This window comes from Macrosteles quadrilineatus, unplaced genomic scaffold (genome assembly GCF_028750875.1).
Source record: "Macrosteles quadrilineatus isolate MER2022 unplaced genomic scaffold, UCM_ALF_1.0 Scaffold_1__1_contigs__length_201487025, whole genome shotgun sequence".
Lineage (NCBI taxonomy): Eukaryota > Metazoa > Arthropoda > Insecta > Hemiptera > Cicadellidae > Macrosteles > Macrosteles quadrilineatus.
In genome coordinates, this window is record NW_026542594.1 from 141,355,968 (window position 1) to 141,380,457 (window position 24,490).

The following is a 24,490-nucleotide window of genomic DNA, read 5'->3' on the forward strand; positions in this document are numbered from 1 at the left end:
GGGGATCGAACCCGGGACCTCACGGACCGAAGTCCCGCGCTCTAGCCACTACGCCAGCTCGCTCCCCAATCATTGTAGAGTAGTATGTACTTCATTTTGAATGGGTTTATTTTCTTTGCCGCCATCTTGGATCCGCTATATTGGATACAAAGTTTTTTTTTAATGTGAAGGTAGGGTTGTGAGCCATTTGTTCAAAATAGATGTTTACGATGAATACGATGCTGCAATCCGTTTTTAGAAATCTTGATCCATTCTAAAGTTATGAGAACTTTTTATAACTTTAATTTTAGCTCGTTTTAACATTGTGCATTTACAAACTAAGACCATAATCACAAAATAGTGCTAGATAAAGATAAGTATACACCACCAGACATTGTCAACCTATTTTCACTTGGTTAAGAGGGGTGTATTTTTTCGGCCGCCATCTTGGATCCTCCATTTTGAAATATATAAATTATTTTAAATATGAAGGTGGTGTTGTGACCCATCATTTTGAGTTAATTTTTATGCAAAACTCAATGGTGCAATCCATTTTTCTTTTTCATATTTTGTTTTTGAAATATCGACATTTTAAATAAAATAATTGTAATACTTCATCAAGAAAGCTTGACAACAAGGTCAACAAGCGATAACGGAAATCGCTCATCAGTTTGAAAGTGTTAGTTATTCAAATAAAGAATGAGAACAGGGGGTAGAATTCAAGCTTTTACTGTTAATCTAATTCATCACGCTCTATCTACACGCTATTTCCATTGGATTCCCAAATCAACGCGGGTAAAATTCCGCCCGCGAACAAACTTGAGAGCACCCAGATTACCACGTCACAGTGACGTCAGCTATGCACAGGGGGTAAAATTCCAGGGGGTGTAAGTTCCGATGACCAAAATATGAACGTGGTGAACGTATTTCATGCGTAAATAGCAAACCTTTAATTTTACCAACTATAATTAGAGAAAACTGATATGTATGTAAATATATGAGTTTAGAAAGCTACATGCATTTAATAAAGCCTACTATAAACCACAAAAAAACAGACCATCTGACATTTTGACTCCTGCTTCTGCTTGTTGGTTGACTAATAACAAACACAAGTCACAACATAACCTACAAATAATTTCAGTTTTCAGTTTCTTCAAGTTTCAATTTCAGAATGCAGTTCAGTGTTGTGTTGTGAGGTGTTAGTTTTAACTTTTAATTAAACCGTTGTTATTGCCTTGTCCAATCTGATCTGGTTTACATTGATGTTTATTTAAAGTAGATCAGTGGAATATAGGGAGGATACATGAACTAAAATGGTTACAAAACACATTCATAATCACAACAACGCCTTATGACGATGAATTTATTTGGGAAGAAATCTTCTCAAAGTGAAACAAACTACAAATCTAGGCTTGAACGTAAATTATATCTGGTAAAAACTGTTTTATCTTTGTATTAAGGTGTAGGTCTAGAGCTTTATTAGCCTTCTAAGTTAATTTAGTTAGTACTTACTTACTTGAATACTTGAAGTCTATGTCGTTGACCGATGATATCGTTATGACTGCGTCATATTTACTTAATACTAAGAAAACTATTTACACACTAATATTTACACTGTGGCAATGGCTAAAAAGTGGCTCGTTGCTTAGTTCTTCAAGGCTGTAAAGAGGCCTATTAACCAGCCTGTCACGTAGGGCCGTCTTAAAATCATCTAGGTCCAGGTCGGGTACATGCACCGGCAAGGAATTAAAAAACCTTATCGCAGACCGAGGATAGCTCTTCAGTGAGCGGGCTAGGCGGCATCTCCGCAAATCAATGTCACAAGCTTGGCGGGTATGGTGACTATGTATATTTTCTCTGACAACAAAATGGTGCATATTAACCTTCAGCAGGATCAAGATGTTTAGGACATACTGGCTATCACGATTACTAGAAAAATACCGGTATGGATCAAAAACTTCAACAAATGATGTTTTTGGCCCGAAAATAAACATTATTTAACATTGGTTAAATGGAACTGCTAAAACATATGTTCAATGCTATTAGTATAGGATTCGGGCCAACAACGTCATTTTGTTTATGTTTATGATCCATACCGGGTATTTTTCTAGTAATCATGCTGGCTATAAACAGTCAACACACCCAGCTCCAGAAAGATGGGACGACAGTGTGCTTTGTAGCCAGAAGATGTTAATATCCTCAACGCCTTCTTCTGTAGTAGAAGTAATTCCTGTGTCAATGGAGAATGGCCCCACAGAACCAGGCCATACGTGAGGTGACTGTGAAACAGCGCGTGATACACAGCTGGCAAATACGGTCTGGTAATGGTGGTCCTAAGCTTCCTTAAAAGGTAGAGAACTCCTGTCAGCTTTACACATACCTTTTCAATATGGAGGTGCCAACTTAGCTTTGAATCCATCCAGAACCCAAGCAGCTTCAAGCTGTTTTCCTCAAGGCCGATCTTCAAGGAACATAAAAGGGTCTGAGTCTTCTCCTCGTTGATCTTAAGTTTGTTGGCTATAAACCAGTCCTTGGCCAGCCTCAGGGTGTTCTTTGCCTCCTCCAGCAGCGGGTCGATGTTCTTCCCCTTTGTGACCAAGGTGGTGTCATCTGCAAAAAGGAGGGCATGGCTGGTTGTAGCAAGGTCATTGATCATTATTGTGAAAAGAAGAGGGCCCAGGACCGATCCCTGCGGAACTCCATGGGGATGAGAGCCTGTAGTAGAAGAAGCACCCATAACTGTTACTATTTGTTTGCGGTTGCCAAGGTAGTCCGCAAGAGAGCTGAAAACTGTGCCACCGATACCATATTTTCTCAGCTTGGCCAGAAGGATGTCATGTGACACAACATCGAAAGCCTTGCTGAGGTCACAAAGGCTGAGGTGGACCGATGCATTTTCCTCAAAGGTCTGGGATATGGTGTTGACCAGGCTCAGGAGTGCGGAGGTGGTAGATCGACCACTACGAAAGCCATGCTGTGAGTCCACCAGTAGGCCATTATTTTCAAAGTATGAGAGGAGTTGCCTCTTCATCACAGTCTCCATCACCTTGGAAAAGATAGGGAGGACATAGAAATGCGGCGAAAATTTTCCATCAGTGCAGGGTTCCCTTTCTTGTAGTACCTTAAGCCTACCACATATATTTTGCTATGTTTTGCAAATAGCTTATCTCCAGTATTCATTGTAGACTACATTTAGCTATAAAGATGGATAAAAGTTTAATTTAACTTTAAATTAGGTAAAACTATTATTTAGGCAAAGCTGTGATTTCCGACTCCATCGTATTATTCAACATGAAATTAATATCAATTGGATCAATATTCAAACATAACTTAACCAAAATTACCACATAGTCAAATAAGGGGTACAGTTTTTTAACTGGGCTATGCTAATATTGATTGAAACTATCAAATTGAAAATATTGTTTAATAATATAGCCTATATATATTTAAATATATCTATTATAAAATTAAACTGTCATTACCTAACCTAACTAACCAAACTTGCTGATAACTTAATGAAAAAATTGCATGAAGGTTTACTAATCGAATCGACAGTTTCAATTGATATTAGCATAGCCCAGTAGTAACTGTAACCCGAATGAAGTTAGGTAACTAGGCCTATCAAAGACTTGCCAATATTTGTTGTAAGCTAGGAGGCAAGGCTACTATGAAGGATATTGACGAAGTAACAGCTGCCTGGGCGTTATTACATCTGTTAAAATGTTTCAGGCAAGAGAGAACCCAGAACCAGTATTTGACTTGTCAGAATGTAATTTAAAAACTGTTCCTCCTGGAGTTTATTCCCTTTGCAAGGTTTTCAGGAAAGAGGTTCTTTTATTACAGGTAAGTAGACGATACCATATTTTCTAAATAAGTAGGCCTAATTAAACAGTTTTTTCACTCCATGGTTTTGTTTAAGTTAAAGCATCACATCATTCTCTGATATACCTATGACAAATGAATAAAAAGGTTCTGTATAGTAATAATTTACTAGTGGTCGTCCAGTGGGGTGGTTGCTAATATATACAGCCAGCGCTAAAGGGGTAACGAGGAATTTGACTGCATGACAATGATACAAAGTAGATTTTTGGGAATTCCTTGTTCCACAGTTTGACTTTCGATTGTTGTTTTTTTTTGCGTAGAAACTTCAAACTATCTAAAATAGAATTTGAAATAACCAAAATTTTTGGCATTGATTGTTTATGAAATTCTTAGGTCTAGGATAAATGTTCAAATTATAGAAGTTTAAATTAGCCACACTCCACTGTGGTATAATATGCGTTCATTCACTGGTGCAATGATTTATGTGCAAAAACTTGTATTTTTCTAATTCTGTTTGAACATAATACATTAAGTTGTATTATTATGAAGTACAGGAGAGTACGGTCAATACTTTTAGCGAATTTCCCATATAGGGAATAAGCTATTACCGTAGTACTCATGGTAAGACCTGGACGCGGGACCGATTTTTTTTTTCGTTTTGAGGTCCCTAGAGGCCAAAAACACCATCCGTTCAAATTCATATATACAGGGTGGCGCAGATGGATCGGGTGGTTTTAAAATACTTGTCAAACTGTCAATTTTAAAGGTATTGGATTGAAATAAAGTGCAAAACGTGTAGTTACAATGGAAGTTTATTGACAAAAAAATAGTTAAGTTAGTTTTTAAAAATTACATCCATCAAATGCCTTCCTTCTCGAGCGACGCATTCTTGGAGTCGGTCCTTGAGGTTCCGCATTGCTCGCTCAAGCATATCACCAGGAATTGATGTGATTTCGTTGTGAATTGCAGCCTTCAACTCCTGAAGCAAGGGTCTACATATACAAACCCCGGACCATTCAGGAGTTTAAGGCTGCAATTCACAACGAAATCACATCAATTCCTGGTGATGTGCTTGAGCGAGCAATGCGGAACCTCAAGGACCGACTCCAAGAATGCGTCGCTCGAGAAGGAAGGCATTTGATGGATGTAATTTTTAAAAACTAACTTAACTATTTTTTTGTCAATAAACTTCCACTGCAACTACACGTTTTGCACTTTATTTCAATCCAATACCTTTAAAATTGACAGTTTGACAAGTATTTTAAAACCACCCGATCCATCTGCGCCACCCTGTATATATGTGTGTCCGTCAGCAAGATAACTCGAGCAAAAATGATCCGATTTTGTTGAAATTTGGTACAAACGTGTAAACCTACGTTTATTCGAACGAGTTCGCAATCCAGCATGATCGGACCATGGAAACGGGTGTTTACGGGGGGTTTTATGGGGTAAAAATAGGTTTTTCCCATTTTTGACCCAAAAAACATAAAATTTAGCAATTTATTTCCAAACCATTTTGTAGAGCTTCAAAAAACAAATAATTTAGTATATTGAAGCGTTCTTATGCGCCTAATGGTTACGGAGAAAATTCCAAAAAATTGTAAATTTAAAATTCCCATGTTATTCTTATGGAGAATGAGTAAACTGTTGTAGTTTGCTTGTTTATGAACATATTTTGATCAAATTTGGAAAATGTTTTTATTTCTAACTAACTATTAACATTTTACAAAAAAAAACAGTTTTACCCTCCCTGATGCAGCAAACCTAAGTACTTGTTAAACTAATTCTATTTAAATCGGGAATAAATGTTATATTTTTAAGTAGACATTTCAGTGTAAATCCAATCAGTCAAATGGAAATTCGATTAGACTGCAGGTTTGCTGCGGCGGGGGTATTTCCTACACTGTAGAATAGCCTATTTTCCCATGTCGGATGTACAAGTGGAAACTCAACCTTAAACGGTCACTCACTGGTGCTCTCACTCTATTTGTTTTTAAATTATTATCTTTATGGGTGTTTATTATATTAGATTATGGCTGGTTAAAACTTTTTTTTTAAGACTAAGTTTAAAAGTATTTTACTCCAAAAAGGGAATGAAAATGTAACATTAACTGTAGTTCAAATTCCATAAAAACGCACATATTTTTTTAATACCTATAGAGTTTGGTATAGCTCATACCATACCTCTCATCTTGATTAAAGGTGAATCAGCTGTCTTCGTTGCTTGGAGGAGGCCTTCTGTCTGATCTTCACCTGCTGAATCATCTGGACCTGCATAAGAATCGACTCACATCTCTCCCTCAAGATATAATCCACCTTACTAATTTGCAGGTAATATAAATCTTCAGCTTTTACAAACAAACTTTTTTAGATAGGCTACACTTGTTTGAAATTATTCCTGAAAATTTGATGCATTAGCACTCAAGCGAATAATTACACTAATAAGGTGGGTGTTTAATAGAAATGAACAGTGGTTTAGCGTAACTGTAGGTGCAGAAATATCTTTTCCCCATAGATTGTAAAATACAAATTTGTATACAAATAAACCCTCTTTGGTATATAAACCCTCAATTTATATCTAATTACACCGCACATAAATTGTTAAATGTGTAGTTTTGAAAAAGTAAGATTTGTATTTTAACTTTTCCTCAAACATATCCATAGGTGTTGAATGTGTCATACAATGATCTGAAAAAGCTACCGAAAGCTATCGGGTGCTTGCAAAACCTGCAGTTACTGGATTGCTCACATAATAAATTGGAGTCGGTGCCATCCAGCTTGGTAGAGCTTCGTAACCTGACGACTTTAGACTTACGAGACAACCCTCATCTGACATCCCTTCCTCCGACCCTACATCCACCTCATCTGCTAGTGGACCCCAGTGTCTCAACACAACATTGTAAGTTAATACAATAAAAAATATATATCTTTTCAAACAGAGCAAGCTATTTAAATTCCAGAATATAATATTATTCTTGATTTGAAACTGAATTGATTAAGGTTTTACTATCAATAAATGTTATGTCATGTGATTTTTATTGGAAAAAGAAGATTGGGAACAAATCCTATTTGTTTCCACCACAATACTAGAGTGAAAATTTAAAAACGTACGTTTTCATGTCCCTGGCCTTTTACTTCGTAGATACTGGATTTGTAGTTTATTATTATGTGTTTTAATATTTTTTGGGACGGGGGCAATATGTTACACACATTTATTTGGTTTTAAATAGGTTCTAGATATTTTTTTCGTATTTTTAAAGTCTTGAAATTCACGACCATGACGTGTCCCTAGGGTACATTTTCCAACTTTCACGCTGTTTTTAGACTAATTATTCATGCCGAAATATATAAAGCCATATTTTTATGTCATCAATGGTTATTAAACTTACAAAAAAGGAGCACATTATAATTTTATTGTCATTGCAAACTGACTACCATGACAAAATAAGTCTGTCCCTCGATTTGGCGTCACGACCATTTGGGAAAAATTTTCTACTTTGAAGCACGACAGTGGCAAGCCTGGCGTCGATGGAGTCAGTTGGTTTTAGAGACTAGTTCGGGGTGTACGTCAGGATTGTAGTGCCGGTCGTTTTGAGTTGAAAGGAGGAATTACAAGATTAATAAAGGAAAGATTGTGTTTTTTGTAATTTTGGTGTGTCCATGACCGTACGTAGTCATTCGATGAAATAGACATGGTTTTAATTTTTGTTTATAAGATATTTCAAAGTCCACTTTGTATCCTCGAACATGAGGTGCAGGGCTACCGCCAGAACAGAGCCAAATAACATGGAATTTCACGACCAAAGTTTCTCGACCATCGCGGGTTTTTTCACGACCAATCCAGCCTTATGGATTATAGTGTGTTTGGTCGTGACAATAACTTTAATATAATTGTAAATTGAACAGTTTACTTCAATTGAAACACATATTTTTATTATAACTAACAGTATAATTGAAGGATTGTTTAGAAAGAATTAGATTATTTCAGAAAATTCACGACCGTACCGCTTGTCCCTGACCACCACGTTTATGATTTCTATCATAAAAATTTCAAAAATTAAAATATCTTCATATTTTAATGTTTTATACACAAAAGAAGCACACCTCTATACAAACATAACGATATTTCGGGTCTCAGGTAAGTTTTTTCGGAGTTATACAAACTTAAAAAGATTTTAATGGCTTTTTTTCAATTTTTTGAGTTTTTTATTTTTTTCTAGAAAGACCAAATATACCAAAAGCTCAGTGACCTTTTTATTGTATAATGGCCATAAAAGTAAATTAGTTTTTAGCAAAACATAGTTATAAAAATAATATTAACTATTTTTAATATTCATTTAAACGTCTGTTATGGTCGTGACAGGATTTTGTGTTTTTCCACTAAAGATGCTCTTTTTAAAAAATAAACTACCAAAGATATTGCGTTACCATGGACATTTTATGAAACTTAAAATGTTAATGAAATAAAAAAAATAATAAAAGTTTTGAAAAAAGGGGAAAAAATTTGCAAAGTGCTTTTCCTGAAAACGTACGTTTTTAAATTTTCACTCACTACTTACGCTGATCTCAAACTATTCAACCTAAAAATCTATATATAACATGGCCATAGTATTATTATAGAGTCGTATATTTATCAACATCTTTACAGTACGGTCCACGTACTGCCTTGCAGTAGTTGAGTCTGCAGTTGAGGGAGGAGCCTATTTACCACGTGACTTCGAAGGAGCCAATGAGGACAGTGCGGTGTTGCCAAATCTTATAATACAAGCCGATTTGAAAATATTTTAATTAGTGTCGAAAAGTAGTGAACCGGTGATAATGCAATGTCGTGCCAGTCCAGTCTTGGTATTGGCTGCCGCAAACTGCATACTTTCCTGGCCCCTAGTATAGTTATTAGTTATTCACCATTGTTAATTTTATAATTTGATCTAATTATCATATTTGCTGAAGGTGACACAGAGGGATCAAGCAATATAGAGGGGTATGACGCTGAGTTATCAAAAACTGAGGAGGAAGGAAAACGGTTTCAGGTAATTTCTGTTGTAAAAAAATAAGTAGCCTAAATAAAAAAAATTCCCAAAGTGAATATAAAAAAAATCACTAACAGCAAAGCCTTTGTCTCTGTGTAGACTGTTGTGCTATTGGTAGAAATTCACTAAATCCCAGAGAAGTAAGATACAGAGGATACATTCAATAATACGCACAAGTCGCTGATGTACCTGCCTACAAACTTTAATTGGCCACTAAAGTGCATCATGATTTACTTGAGAAGAAGTCATTATTTTTTAAGGATTTAGTGAACATTTCAGCTATATGAAGGATCTTATGACAAAGTAACAATAAAGTGACGGTTAGAAGATACCCCTAAACAACTAATTCGTATAAAACTGGGGCGGAAACAAGTTCTGACTCCAAAACAATTGTTTTAAGGGATTTTTAACATTTTACAATAGTTAATTGCTTGGCAGCATCTTGATTATTTTATGATAGGTCAAGAGTTATAATTCATTCCTCAACTTTGATTTACCATTCACATAAGGCAACAGATTTAAACGAGATTAAAATATGATTTTCCTTTTTAACCTTAAGTTTTTCTTTTGTTTTAGGATTCTTGCACAATGTTGGAAAAGAAAAAGGCACGTTTTGGTTTGTTATTTTTATGATTTATTTTTTCTATCTACACAGGGCTTTAAAGCTGATTATAAAATAAAGCTTGCTACTGTATCAATTCTCCTTGTATCAAGTATCAATGATGTTCATCATGCTACTTGTATCTAAACTGAAACTTAGTCTGATAATTACAGAATTAAGTTAGTTTCAAATTAATTTGAAGTAACAATTTTTTCAAACAACCACAAATATTTTTTTTTTTAAGGTCACATGAAATAAAAACATTTTACATATTGTTAACTATACAACAGTTCCATTTAGGTATTAATAATCAAAGAGTACTGCAAATTCAAACAATTCATACAATTGACCAGCTTTTGTGCTCTAATTGAGGCGTCGAGAGACCAAGGGAGATATGTGACTTTTTAAAAAATGTCATTGTATTTTTTTCGTGGTCATAACAAAAAAATAAAAATAAAAATAAATTCACTTATACCCCTTGGCTTCCAACTCTTAGGTGTTTAGTTTGGAGGCCAAGGGATATAAGTGAATTATTTGTTGAAATTCCACCCTTTTATAACAAAACCCGTTACCATGACAACATTTTTTAAAAAGTCACATATCTCCCTTGGCCTCTTGACGCCTCAATTGTGGATTTCCCCTGAGTATTTAAACATCCTGAATATTTGCTCTGATCTACTCCTAAACAACCTTGTGTGACACTAAGTGGCAAAGCTTAAATTATATTACTACCCTATGCAAAATTTACTGTATGGTGAATCGGGTCTCAAAATTGAAAGTAACAATCATATTTTAAGATTGATGAGAAAGAGTGTGAACAAATATTGGTGATCCACTACACTATAACAGCCAATATTGAAAGTAGAATCGGGGTTACTAATACAGTTGTAGAATACTCGTTAGAAAATTATTCTTTTAAAAATAAAATATATTCTTAAAAAATTAGTTAATATCTTTGGAAATTATTGTAACTACCCAGAAAAATCGTCCTCACAATGATCTGAAAACTTTTTTTGTTAACCATTCATTTTACAAACTACTTAAACCAGAAGATCAGCTTATGTCTTTTCACCCACTTGTCCAAGCCTTTGAACTGATTTCTTTCCCTAAAGCTGGGTTTTGTTAGACGCGAACGCGGAGAGCGAAAAAGAGATTAACATGGTGTTCTGCTCCACTTCTAGGAAAACAGTAACATTAAATTACCTAAGACACCGCTTATAACCGCTCTCCGCTCTCCACTTCCGCGCCTAGGAAAACCCGGCTTAAGCTGTCAGACAATGGACTTACTCTTATACTGTATTGTAAGCAACCCAGTAATGGCGGTTCAAAACAAACATAAATGATAAATAATATTTACAGGAAGAAAGACAGAAAGATCTCTTGGACATAGAGAGGAGTTTAATGGCGCAAAAAGATGAAGAGTTTAAAAGACATGAAAGCATAAAACAGAACAAGGACAAGGTAAACAGTTAGAGGTTTTCAGCATATATATGTTTGTTGTCTACGCCTGTGGCATTTTTTAAGGAGGTATAAAGGAGGCCCATAAACGCTCTTTGTGCAAGCAGACCAAAACCGGATGATTTTTCGGTGTGCCGGGAATAGAACCTATCCCTCTCACATTGAAGTCTGAGATGATAACCACTAGGCTAGCAACACATACGTTTAAATTCTTCAATTAAATTTATAGATGCTTAAGAAATCTGTTAATTAACAAAAAATAAAAACAGTAATATTTCACTATTTTGTACCCTATGAATTGTTCCCCAACTATAATGTTGTAATTCTTTTTTAAAACAATACACCTTGACCTTATGTCTTTCAAAATTGCAGTTAAAATACTGTCCAAGTGCAATTCACAAGTTGGTGTCCAAAATATTATTTGCTACATAATTAATATTATTTGCTTAACATAACAGCTGTAAACATTCAGCGTTTATGACACAAATTCAGCATTTGGATGAAAATGAAAAGACATACGTAGGGTTGACTTATTTATACTATGTGTAAAGCTATAATCATTGATACGTTCAATTCTTCATTTTGAGCTATGCACAAAAGCAACTTCCTCCCTGTACATTTCTTATGGGAGTTAAATTTACTTTTTCTCTTCTGAGTTCATTTGGCTTTTCTTCTCAACCGATTCTCATAATTTTTGCCTTAAATTAAATGTACGCACGCACAGATTTGCCATCAAGCATCATCATTCATTTGTATACTGTACTACTCGACTAAAAAAAATAGATTGTATTCTTTCTTAAGTTTTTGGAAGACCACGTCTCTTTTTATATTTTATCAGTAGATCAATAGGATAGGTATGTTTATAAGTTTTAAAAATACCTTTAAGTCCTCTAGTATATTTTGAATCAATAGTTTTAAGCTTTTGGAACAAATAACATAGATGGAGGAGGGAAGATCCATCAGCAAGACGACCACTAGGACCAAGCAATAAAAGACTTCTCCAGACTGGGATCAACATTAGAAAACACAAGGTATAAAAGGTAGAATGGAAGGCCAAAATTCTCTTAAGGTTTCAGTGGCCACTGAGGTAAAAGTATGCAATGGAAGTTGATAATGTAGCACCCTACTGTACTTTGAACCGGTGTGTGTGAATGGACCACCAATCCCACTTCAAGGCTTTTCAAATCAACACAATTGATGTTTTATTGTAAAATTATCGGATTTGAAATATATCGTATCTATATATTAATTTGAAACTGTTTTTCTTTGTCACAGCTATTTTGAGAGAACGGCTGGGCGTAGAAACTCGGTAGAGGTGTCTAAAGAAAGGTCTTGGTCTGTAGATGAGCCATCAAAAGAGAAACATGGTGAATTCCCTTGGGGCTCTGCCCCCGTGGCCTTTAAATTCCCATCCCATGTTATTTTATGGAGAAAAACAGGGTTTTTGTCACAGCTAATTTGAGAGAACGGCTGGGCGTAGAAACTTGGTAGGGGTCTCTAAAGAAAGGTCTTGGTCTGTAGATGAGCCATCAAAAGAGGAAAGAGGTAAATTCCCTTGGGGCTCTGCCCCAGAAGCCTTTAAAGTTGCCTCTTCAGATTTGTTTACATTACGACCATATGCAAAATTCTACACTACTTTTTAATGCAACAGTGTTAATATTTAAATTGTGATTTATTGAATTTATCAAAATGAAGTACAGTATTTGCAATGGATTTTTCTGGTTTTAAAATTGATTTTCTTCTGCATCGTGTCATGTTTTGCAATATAATGTTCTATTACCAAATCAGTGGAAAATCCTAATATCACAGTAACTTTTAAAATTATTTCTTATGGAGTTAACTCTAATCTATTGTATGGGTTGGTTTCTGCCTTTTTACCACTTCTTGGAGATTGTACGTAGGTGATATTCTTTGGCATATTGCATCTGTAGACAAAACTTGGGTTGGTGTAATTATTACAATGGAAAAGAGCGAGAAATCCTGGACAATTTGATATAGGCTAAAAATAAAACTGAATTAACACTGTGCTACATTTCTTTGGCGATCATTGAAATAACAGATTTGCAAACAATGGAAACATAGAAAAAGTCATAGAACACAACAAATAGAAATAGGCTAATGTTTTTTTTTTTTACACTAAAAACACAAGATCAGCTCTTTGAAAAAAGATAAGATATTTACAAAAGATTTGGATTATATCTAACTATTGTGTAGATCATGAGTATTTCCATAATCTTTGAGTCGCATGTAATGCTTCGCAATTGCTCGAATTCGAGCAACAGGTACACTAGTAGTCCTATAATTGGAAGAAAGAAATAGGTGGTCATGTGATATTTGTCTACAATATCACATTGTTTCCCAATTAAAACTGCCAGAATTGTTCTTTATGCGAATAAACTATCTGTTCTGAATTATATTAAGTTTTAATAGACTACTTGATTCCCGTACATAGGACGGGCCAACAGCTAGTTTAATTTAATTTCATACATATTTAAATGTTATTTACTCAAAGTGTTAGGTAGTTGAGCTATCATTGAATTTAGACATACATTTCACTCAATAAGAAGCAGATTGTAATTTTACTGAATGCTTTTACAAATCTAATGAACATAAAAATAAAACATAATACAAGAGTTCATATGTGCGTTTATTACTTTGAGTTTGATATTAATTTTATAGCTCCTAGCTATTCAGGCAGGGTATCCAGCTGACCTAGAAACTGGGAAAACCGGCAAATGTACATGAATTTTGATGACCAGAAAATGTTACATGTTGAATAATCACAATTTTTTCTTTACACAATCGTATCAAGTAAAAAAAAAACTATTGAAGCTGATTACGTGTTGCCATACTCACAGAAGCCATACTCAAGAATTGTAATATAATATTGCAGCATTCACTTAAAATTAACAACAGATGTGTCATGACACATGACCGCTAAAGGCAGTTACAAATATTGCTGCGATGACGGGATATTATCTCGTATGAGTCTGAGATCGCAGAAACCCATCACGGATGTTGCTGCAATCGTGTGGGATGCTCACAATAATGCAGCTATACAGGCATTAACAGTTTTGAAAGTCAATTTTAAGTAAAAACAGTAAAACCCAATTTTTTACTGTATGTCATATTTTATGGTTCACTTAAAATTTGAACTTGCACTCAAGATTTGAGACTTGATGAATGGGATTTATTATTTAGATTCGATATTTGCAGAAACTTGTTTGTTACAGCTGATATTAGACCTTAAACAGCAACAAAAGAAACTTGGACAAGATGTCAGTCGTTTTCAGTCTCAAAAAGAAGAAGAAAGGTCAAAGCTATTGAACTACCTTCTTCAAGGTGAGTTTATTTGGTCCTATGAAAAGTAAAATTAACTTATAATAATTTATGGGGCTGATTTCCTATTTGAGAAACTGTCGTTGTGCAGCTAACTCAAACCTAGTTTAACTTAAACTCAGTTTACTTTAACGGTAGTTCAAACCATGTACGTATGACTTCCCCAACCATTATGGGTTGGAAGTTTTGTTTAATCTGGTATATCTTTGTCAGCAACTATGCTGACACCACTGTACTTGACTATTAAAACACCCTCTTGAACATTAAAAATAATTTTTAAATGTTTTTTAAATGCACATTTTTCTGCCTACTGTAGTTTGTTTTAAAACATGGATGCAGTCATGTAAAAAAATCTAAAAAAGTGTTAAAACAAAACATATCTTACTTAAATTAGTTGACTTTCTCTAACCAACAGTGGAGAGACAGACAGATGAAAGGGTTCAGGACCTGATATCGATGAGTCAAGTGCTGCGGAGGTCAAGTCAGTGGCAGGAGCAGGACATGAGAGAGAGAGAACTGCTAGAAGAGTACAAGAGACGTAACCATCAGCTTCGCCATCAGGAGGTCATTGGTAATTAGCAATATCACAACACATTTTCTCCAACGTCCACTGTGCTCCGGGTTGTCCACCGTCCGGGAAAACCGGGAATTATGGTTAATTTGTTTGAACCGGGAATTTTCAATTTGCCGCGATCGCGCACGAAGACGACAATGACGTTTCCGTGACCATAGGAGATGACGATGCCGTTTCCGTGACCGTGGGAGATGACGATGACGTTTCCGTGACCGTGGGAGATGATGATGACGTTTTTGTGACCGCGGGAGACAACGATGACGTGTTTGTGACCGCGGGAGACGATGATGATGTCCAAACGGCCATGGGATATGCTAGTGATTTTTCCACGATCGCGCATGTGGACGATGACGTTTCTGTGACCGTGGGAGATGACGATGATGTTTCCGTGGCCGTGGAAGACGACGATGACGTTTCCGTGACCGCGGGTGACAACGATGACGTTTCCGTGACCGTGGGAGATGATGATGACGTTTTTGTGACCGCGGGAGACTACGATGACGATTCTGTGATCGCGGGACAGGACTATGACGTTTCCGTGACCGTGGGAGATGACGATGACGTTTCTGTGATCACGGGAGATGATTATATATGATAATATACTGACTATGATGTTTCTGTGACCACACGAGACGACGATGACGTTTCCATGCCCGCGGGAGACGATGATGATGTCCAAACGGCCACGGGATATGTTAGTGATTTTGCCGGAATCGCGCGTGCGGACGATGAGGTTTCAGTGACCGCGGAAACGATGATGATGTCCAAAAATTATTGTTTGATATTGATGATGACCACAGGAAATTATTAGACTTAAGCTACGATCGAGGATGATGATGATAACTTTTCTGTGGTCGTGGGAGGTAATTATAATGTTTCCATTACCGCTGAACGATATCAGGATTTTGTCAGGACCACGGAAGACAGTGGTGATGTTTCCATTACTGATATTCTGGATTTTGCATGTATCGCAGAAAACGATGATGGTGTCTCTATGTATACAAATGTACTGTTTGAATAAAGGATTGGTACTTTCTTGTTAAAGTGAACATTCATTATTATCGATGATTTTTTCTCGATATATCGATATTAACAAATTGAAACATATCAGCTGACAACTACGCGATAAATATTGTTCAGTATCAACAAACAATAATGAAATGAAACTGTTCTAAAAAAAAATAACCTAACATAACTAACCAAACTTGCTATAAGACTTAAAAATTCCGTGTTTAACTTGCCTTATCTATTATCAAACCCAAACGGAATTTTTAATTGGTCCAGCAAGTTTGGTTGGTTATGTTAGGTTAGCTTAGAATATTTTAGCCTAAACAAGATCAGTTAGTTGTTGTCAATTTGCAATGGATCGGAAAATAAAAATATCGATATATCGAGAAAAAATCATCGATAACAATGAATGTTCCCTTTAACAGGAAAGTACCAAAGGATATTTTGATTTGATTCGATCTATGACAGTGGTAGATGATCACGATATAACCTTGAGTTTGGGGCTTGACCGAAAATTTCAAAATGGCACACTTTTAGAAAGAATAATTTTTATATCTTTTGTAATATCCTCATTTACTTTAACGTGGTATTTATTTAATGTGGTTAGGAGGGTTTAAAACTTAAATTGGCTATGTGAAATTTTTGTAAATTCTTTATTAATTATTTATCTAGGCCACTTAAAAAAACCCATAACTCCAAAACTACATACTATATGAACAACATGATCATACATACATACTATATTGTAAGAAACAACGTCTACCATTTATGATAAAATTAACTATTGATTAAATTAATTATGATTAAATTAACATTAACCGTTTATGATTTGTAAATATCATTTGTAATGATTGATTTTGGTTATTACTGCAATATACACATAAATAATTTTTTTAAATTTTAGATGCAATGGAGTTTTTGTTAGCTGAAGAATGTGCACAACGGAATAAGCTGCTGGAGTATGAAAAAAATAAAGTGGAAATAATTCAGAACTCACTGTTGAGGTAAATGAATTTTATAGGCCTACAACTGCAATATGGTCCAGAAATCATTGTTTTTATTACTAAAGGGTCCTAAAAATTTAATTTATGCTATTTCATTTAGTCATTATTTTGCAGACAAGTTTTTAAAATATAGTGAATTTTTAGCAGTTTCAAATTCAAGATTATCGGTTTCAAAAAGTAAAAAAATATCATCTTTAACAAACCTTAAAATTATTGCCTTTACTGGATAAATCGTGTTAAACTTGTAATCTTACCTCCTCGGCCACTCAAACCTAAGAAGGTTTATTTTGGCCTCGCCAACAAGATGCAAGGTTTAATCATACCTATGGTATTTCATCCAAAAACAAATTTAACAATAATTTCACTTTGCTGAGATATTGCTAATTAAAACAAATGATGAAGAGTTTAATTGTAGAGAGGAAGAGTGGAGAGAGCAGGTTGGTTGGATGCTGGGTGTGAGAGATGCTCAACAGAGTGCAGTAGTGGCGGCCGTGGAGACAGATACTGAGATACAGAAGGCACTAGTGGCAACACTACTAGAGCGCTCAGATCTGCGCTCCAGTAGTCTGGTCATGCAGGTGGCACTGATACAGCAGCAGTTAGCAGTGCTGACTGATGTAGAGCTGCAGCGCAGGAAGGTGGACTCTGTACATCATGTAGTAAGTATCATATATTTATAGAAATATAAATACACGGGTGTACCATTGTATAGAAATGATCACCTGTAAACAGTGTGCAAAGTAATCATTCCGTTTTAATCATTCCCACTTGCTAAATCAGCTGATTTCACAGTTGGCGTTTCCAAAACACTAATACAGTAGAACCTCTTTAATCCGAACTCCCGTAATCCGAATGTCCACTAATCCGAACACCTCATTGCTCTATACACAGTACAGTAGTTCTTTGTTGTATACTGTATTTATTGATATACGCACCGTATATTTTTCTATTGTAATGTACAGTACTGTTTATTCCTTATGTTTAATACTGTTTTAAATAAACACTGCATTTTACTTTATAGAGCATTTTTCACTTTTCCCTAGCTATTGTTATGTAAAAACAACAATATGTTCTGTGATCCGAACTATTCAATAGTCCGAAACACCCCCGGTCCCAATAAGTTCGGATTAAAGAGGTTCTACTGTACCCGGCCAGCAAATAACAAAGCAAAAATAACCTAAATTGCATTTTATATACAACCAAACACTAAACAGTTAATCTATGTTTTATGATAAGGTAATTATTGTGGTACAAAAAATCTTGTGTGTTTTGTATAAATTACGAGAACAATGGTAGCCGCTCTCGAAACGTACTTGAAAGTGTCCCACTGGAAGCACCGACGTGCCGTGGCCAGAAATTGTTGTTGGCCTAGTCATTGAAAAGTTCTTCCACAGAGTAGCTTACTACTCTGAAATAAATATATACGGTAATCAAATAATCAAAAATCAAGGCCTTAGCCTCTTGAGAAGGAAGTATTTTCATTTTGTTTTCAAGGCTTTTCCATATTTAATACTTCTTATTCCTTTTGATCATCAGTGTTGACTCCAGGATTAAAAAAGTAGGTAAAGATAGGATTTTTGATTCATAGTATTTATTCTGATAGCCTCTGGACTACGTATACTTGCTATTAAATAACGCAATACATTTGTGGAATAAATTTTTGATTCCACAAAACTCCTTACTCAAAAAACTCCTATATGGGTGTTCTTGACAGTGGGCTGAATAATTTTCATTGCAGATTATTCTAATGGTGAGTTTTTGTAGTAGTATAATGTGTTGAACAAGTTGTCCCAGAAGACTATTCCATATTTGATGATGCTATAGAAACAAACAAAATATACTTTCTTGAGTATGTCGTTGTCAACTAGGTTTTGCCGGCGCCGCACCATGTAACATAGAGCTGTGAGTCTTGGTATCAAATATTCAATGTGTTTCTTTTATATTTGTTCCTTATGTTCAATAAACATTGTCTTTTCTAGAATGATTTAGCTGAGAAAAGAAAGGCACTGTCCGAACTTTTGGTGGAAATTCTAAGGGAGCAGCAAGAGAGGCGCAAACAACTGACCAATCAGCTTCAGGAGCTGGAAACTGACAGAGAGGTCTGTATAGCAACTGACTTTAACAGCGTGCATTCTACTATGTTCTTTCAATGGCAGATTATAGCACCTAAGTAGTCACAGTAGAGACCCAGAAAAGTAGGTCAAACCAGATATCAATTATTGTTAATACATCCTTTTATGTTTGTAACTTTAAAAATATATTATGAAATTGCATAGGCTAAGATGCACTGGCTAAGGAATGCACTGGCTTTCCTAAAACTTCACTGGTAGCTTACATTAGTATGGTGTGCTCACTGAATCTATGGCAGGACTCCATAGTACATATCCATGGGAATATTTTTTTCTCATTAAGCCACACACCAACAATAACCTACAATTATTTGTGTAACTAGTGGGCGAAGTGGCACTTTGCTGCACACAAGAGAAATGTTTACGCACGAGCCGTAGGCGAGTGTGGAAAGTTTCTCAAGTGCAGCAAAGGCAGTTTCCACTCGTGTTACACATTATATTTTTCCTACAGTTACTATAAAGCATATGAAGGGCTAACGGAAAGAAGTGGCTAAGTCCATTTTTGAAAATTTTACAGTAGAGCGTTTTTAAGGTCTAAGCTGAGCTTGTTCTTTCCCAAACTAACACATGCTACACATTCTCCTACAGGATTACCAACATAAAAGTAAATAAAATAAAAATAAAAAAAATGGTCTTAGCCACTTCTTTCCATTAGCCTTTCATGTACATAATTATCCTTTCAGACACTGTATAACACGTTTTTAGGTTAAGTTGAATCCAAACTTTAAACGAAATGGGAAACGCTGCACTAGCTGATCGTTGTTGTAATATCTTTAAGTGTTGCCAACTTATTTTCAAGCGTACACGGATTACGTGCATAATAAAAGCACGCCGTTTTGTGTCGTTTTGTTGGAATACTGGTGTGCACCAAAGTAAAAACTGTGCGTGAAGTAAGGCTTTCCGTACTATAATCTGTGCAAGGAAGCCCACTTTGTCTGGTGACTGTAGGAAAAATCAATTTACAGTCTGTATTGTGATGTAATATAAAAACCAACCATTGGTTAAGATACAGCTACAAAAACCGTTCTCAAACACCTGTTCCAAAGTACCATGCTCTGACATTCTAAACACGAAATATATACAACATGGAATACTTTTACAAAACCGGTATGAATCATAAACATAAAACAAATTAAGTTGTTGGCCCGAATCCTTTACTAATAGCATTATCATAAATGATTTTGACAATTCCATTTAAGCAATGTTAAACTATTTTTGGGCCAGTTACATCATTTGTTTATGTTTATGATAGATACCGGTTCTGTTCAAGTATTCGTGGTTACAACTAATACCAAAATACATGTGAACTAAAAAAAATGGTCCCTTTTTGTTACAATATAATCCACCATGAACTCTACCTGTAGACAGCAATGGCCTGCAATAGAAGGTGGAGGAGGAAGTTGGGTGTTTCAGTTACAATCTCTTGACCTTGTCATGATTACTTAACAGTTGAGCGGTAGAAGCACAGACTATTGGCTGCGTCAGTACCAGAGGCTGCTGGACGTTAGGCCACCACAGTTACGAGGTTCTCTTGACCCCAATCTTGTTTACGAGGTGGTGAGAGCAGGAGCTGCTCACTGTCTACCATTCCTTGCCTGTTGCAACATTCACACACTATCTGCTACACAGCTCTCTCAGGTATTTATAATATTAGTTGAATGTGAAACATGTAATTGTCATTTACAAGAACTAATAGTTCTCGCACAGTAGGCATACAGACAACAAATTGTAACATTAAAGCCGCATTTACACAAGCCCAGTTGGCAGGCAGGTTACTTGCCTCAGGTAACTTGAAATACATTAGAGGCAAGTAACCTGCCTGCTCTACGGGCCTCGTGTAAACGTGGCTTAAAATTAAGCTACTGACATCAAGAAGCAGGTTAGGAGAGTGAGGAGCTAAGGGATGGTGTCATTGCACAATAATTTTAATTCGGAGCTGACAATTAAACAATAAAAAATTATTTTACCTTTTACATTTGAATGATTTTTGGTATTCTCTTTATATTCATCCAAGCAATGTGGTAAGTACTAATAATAGTTATGTTTATCCTGGGTCCAAGCTTACTTAAAATTTATTTTGACAATAAAACAGAATTTTGCTCTTTAGAAGAGTTGTTTCTGTTTAGTTGTCCGATTAGGTACAAAAAATATACCTCTAGGCTAAAATTGAGTAAAACTGGGTACTTGCTATAAAAGCTTAATTGAAATAACTCTAAGAAAACTACTTTCATTTACGATCTTCATGTTTTTTTTTTTTTTTTTTTTTTGTTACATCCTTATTCATATTTTCCTGAAAGGATACCAAGCAGAAACCAACGACAGCTTTGTTTAAGCACTACAGCCTCATTACATAATTCAGTGATTAAGTGTGCATCACTATTAATACTTTAACTGTGCCGCATGATAGGTTGGTGTGACGAGTGTGGAGGACCAAACAGCTGTGTTAAGCGCAGTGAGCTCGTACCTACAGCAGGTGTCTCCCTCTGCCCCTCCTGCCATGACCGACCCTTACAAGCCATCCGCACCACCCGTGGAGTGTGTTGTGTGCATGGAGGCTAAGGTACGGGACTGTCAGAAATCTAGACTAGATACAAGTTAAAGATTTGTGGTTATTAGTTCAACAGAATAATAGTAATGAATTAGATAAACACCTAGAAAAAATTTGAATGATCACATGGTCTGATCAAATTAAATTAGACATGTATTAAGGAAACTATACTTTCAAGACCATAATAAGAGGCATTTTGTTAATTCACTAAACATATTGAAAAAGCTTTTGGTATAATTAAATTGTTCTCTGTAACATGAGAATGGCTACCCAAGAAGATTACCCACAATGACATTAAATATACATAGCTCAGGAATTAAATGTATAACAAAACTTCATTCTCAAGTAAGGATTAATGAAAATCAAAGGTGGATAAGTTTGGTAATCTATACTTATAAAAGGCAAAGCCCTCACTGACACACTCACTCACTCACTCACTCACTCACTCACTCATCACTAATTCTCCCACTTCCCATTTACCTAGGAGGCTGAAATTTGGCACATTGATTCTTTAGGCATTAAATAGGAAAACTAAGTTGTTTTTATTCTGATCGGACTCTCGGGCTCCGCCCCAGTGGCTCTGAAGTTTCCCATGTTAGCCTTATGATTTTTCATATTTAAAAACAATTAATGAATCTTAACAGCTGTTTCAATTAAACAAGTTGGTTCTGTTCTATGATGTTCAATAGCATTAAAGTTACAAGGATTACCAACAGGGTGTGGCACTATTATTATTTTTTTATTTATGACAAGAGCTAATTTGCAACTAAAAGGTGAGTGAGCGTAGCGAACAAACTTCAACCTGGAGGCAAGTTAGCGTAGCGAACGAGCTAATCTGAAGGCAAGTGAGCGCAGCGAACGAGCTCCAACCTAAAGGTAAGTGAGCGTAGCGAACGAACTTCAACCAGGACGTGATTGAGCCATGCGAACGAGATCATCTTGAAAATTAAGAAGTTAAACGGGGCAAAGCCCGCGGGTACAGCTAGTGCCATATAATTGCTTGAATAAACCCCCCCCCCCAAATAAAACTTTACCGTACTTACTATATATCATACAATGGCCGAGATGGATGGCGAGCGGCTGTTGGCGAGGCCAAAAACCTTTTTTTGGGGTTTGAGTGGCCACGTAGTTAAGGTACTATATCATACCTGGACTTAGTTAAGGTAGTATATCATACATGGACTCAAGGTTAAATGCCTCAGGCTATAGCTCCCCCAACTGCACCCTTTCTCCCAAACTCCTTACACTACCACATGCAAGATCAAACACCCTGCCTTCTGTAGGGAAGTTCATATTTGACAAATGACAACACTTCCACTTCGTGCCTACTCGCACAACATTGCCTAATGTATAATATACTCATCTCACCTAAATGCTCATGCTAATAATTAAAAGTGCCCAATAAAAGTCTTAAATAAAAAACAATTCAAGCATGGGTTATACTGTATTTGCTAAGCGGTATAAAATTTTATTCTGAAGAAAAGCAATTTGTTTTTTTCTCTGTTGCAGTGTAATATTGTGTTTGTGCCTTGTGGACATCTATGCACCTGCGCCTCTTGTGCCTCCAATCTGCTGCTGTGTCCCCTCTGCCGATCTAGTCTACAGCGCAAAATCCAAGTTTATATTTAACTATTTTATTTCACGCCAAACTATTTAAGTATACTCGCTATTGAATTAGATTGTAAATATATTCACATAAGCCTATAAAGCACAATATTTGATACGTACCATTTATAAGATTGATATTGAAAGACACTATTGTGAGTTAAGTTAAAATTATGTTATTAATTAAATAAAAATGTTAACCTAACACAACATTTATTACCCCCCCCCCCCCCCCCCCAACCCTAGTTTGTTTGTCATATTATAATTTGTATCGATACCAGCAAATTATGTTTGAACTGGCATAACTGGCTTAGCTGTTCTACGTATGGGGATCGTGTAGTTAGTTAAAACCTTAATTCAGGAGAGCAGTTTGTTTACTTACAGTAAACTTTATGCGACACTCACCGAACCGAGCATAATATCCTGAAAGGGTAACTATACAAACATAACACCTAAGAAATAAATGTATTATCATCTGATATAAAGCTCTGCTGCATACATTAGTGCTCAAGAAATCAATGTTTTCTTATAGAATACACTGTAATCAAGTAACAATGAATGTGATTGTGTTGGTGACGTAATTGTACCAATTTGCTTTATCTTAGAAAGACAATCGGTCTGTTAAGAAACTCTGCAGATGATTGTGTGTGGGGTGTGAAATTGTGTGTAATATCAATTTGGTATAACTGTACACCGTAATAGGTACTTCGAGACAATCCTCTTTGCCATCTCTGTGTTTACTCAGAATCTGAACCAGAAGATATGTGTCTGGCTTCAAGTACCAGCTCTCTACTGTACTTTTTCACTGTTTTAGAATGCTGCAGTATACCACACAGTTTGTCAACTCCTAAAATTTGCATACCTCTTACACCTTAGTCTCATTGGGGACGCACCTCTCTTTCTCTTAAATTTGAGTTACTAACAGCAGTTAGAGCAGTGCGGTGTTTTTACTTTCTCCCCTCATATACATAGGATATGGATAAATTACTGTTTTTGTAAACATTTTCAAGTTTAGAGTTTTGAATGGATATATCTATTTTGGGTCCCCCTGAATCCAAATAGGCATTTTCAAAGTGATTTCTGCATGTGTGTGTGGATGTGTCAGATTTAAAAAAACGGTCCAAACAATTTTAATAAAAATGTAGTAAGTCGTAGTCCTTTTAGCTGTAAATTAAATAGTGTAACCCCCATTGTAAACATTACCGTTTAAAAGCTATTGCAACATTTGTTTTCTTCTATATAAATACATAAAAAACAGAAAATCGGATTTTAAAAATACTGTACGGCTTGATCGGTTGTGATTAAAATTTAGTATGTTATACCCCTTTAAACTTTAGACAGTATTTTAAAACCCTTTTTGCAGTAAAATTCACGGTTTAAATTAGGTTACCCG

The 24,490-nt window shown here is 35.7% G+C and overlaps 1 protein-coding gene across 1 annotated transcript; it reads left to right on the top strand.

Moving 5' to 3' along the window:
• The first annotated feature begins 1,122 nt into the window (after positions 1-1,122).
• LOC128982927 (E3 ubiquitin-protein ligase LRSAM1-like) lies at positions 1,123-23,293 on the top strand. Its single transcript, XM_054402000.1, has 14 exons — positions 1,123-1,411; positions 3,709-3,822; positions 6,004-6,132; positions 6,466-6,700; positions 8,752-8,831; positions 10,792-10,893; positions 14,124-14,232; positions 14,645-14,800; positions 16,716-16,815; positions 17,231-17,474; positions 18,795-18,914; positions 20,394-20,582; positions 21,352-21,504; positions 23,002-23,293. The coding sequence occupies exons 1-14, from the start codon at positions 1,331-1,333 to the stop codon at positions 23,119-23,121; spliced, it is 1,932 nt and encodes a 643-aa protein (XP_054257975.1). The 5' UTR covers positions 1,123-1,330; the 3' UTR covers positions 23,122-23,293.
• The last annotated feature ends 1,197 nt before the right edge of the window (positions 23,294-24,490 follow it).

Bases quoted from the DNA above. Each gene is read 5' to 3' on its own strand.
- LOC128982927 (XM_054402000.1), top strand. From the start codon at position 1,331: ATGACGATGAATTTATTTGGGAAGAAATCTTCTCAAAGTGAAACAAAC. The intron at 6,701-8,751 runs GTAAGTTAATAC...TATTTGCTGAAG, and splicing joins CAGTGTCTCAACACAACATT to GTGACACAGAGGGATCAAGC. The intron at 8,832-10,791 runs GTAATTTCTGTT...TAATATTTACAG, and splicing joins AGGAAGGAAAACGGTTTCAG to GAAGAAAGACAGAAAGATCT.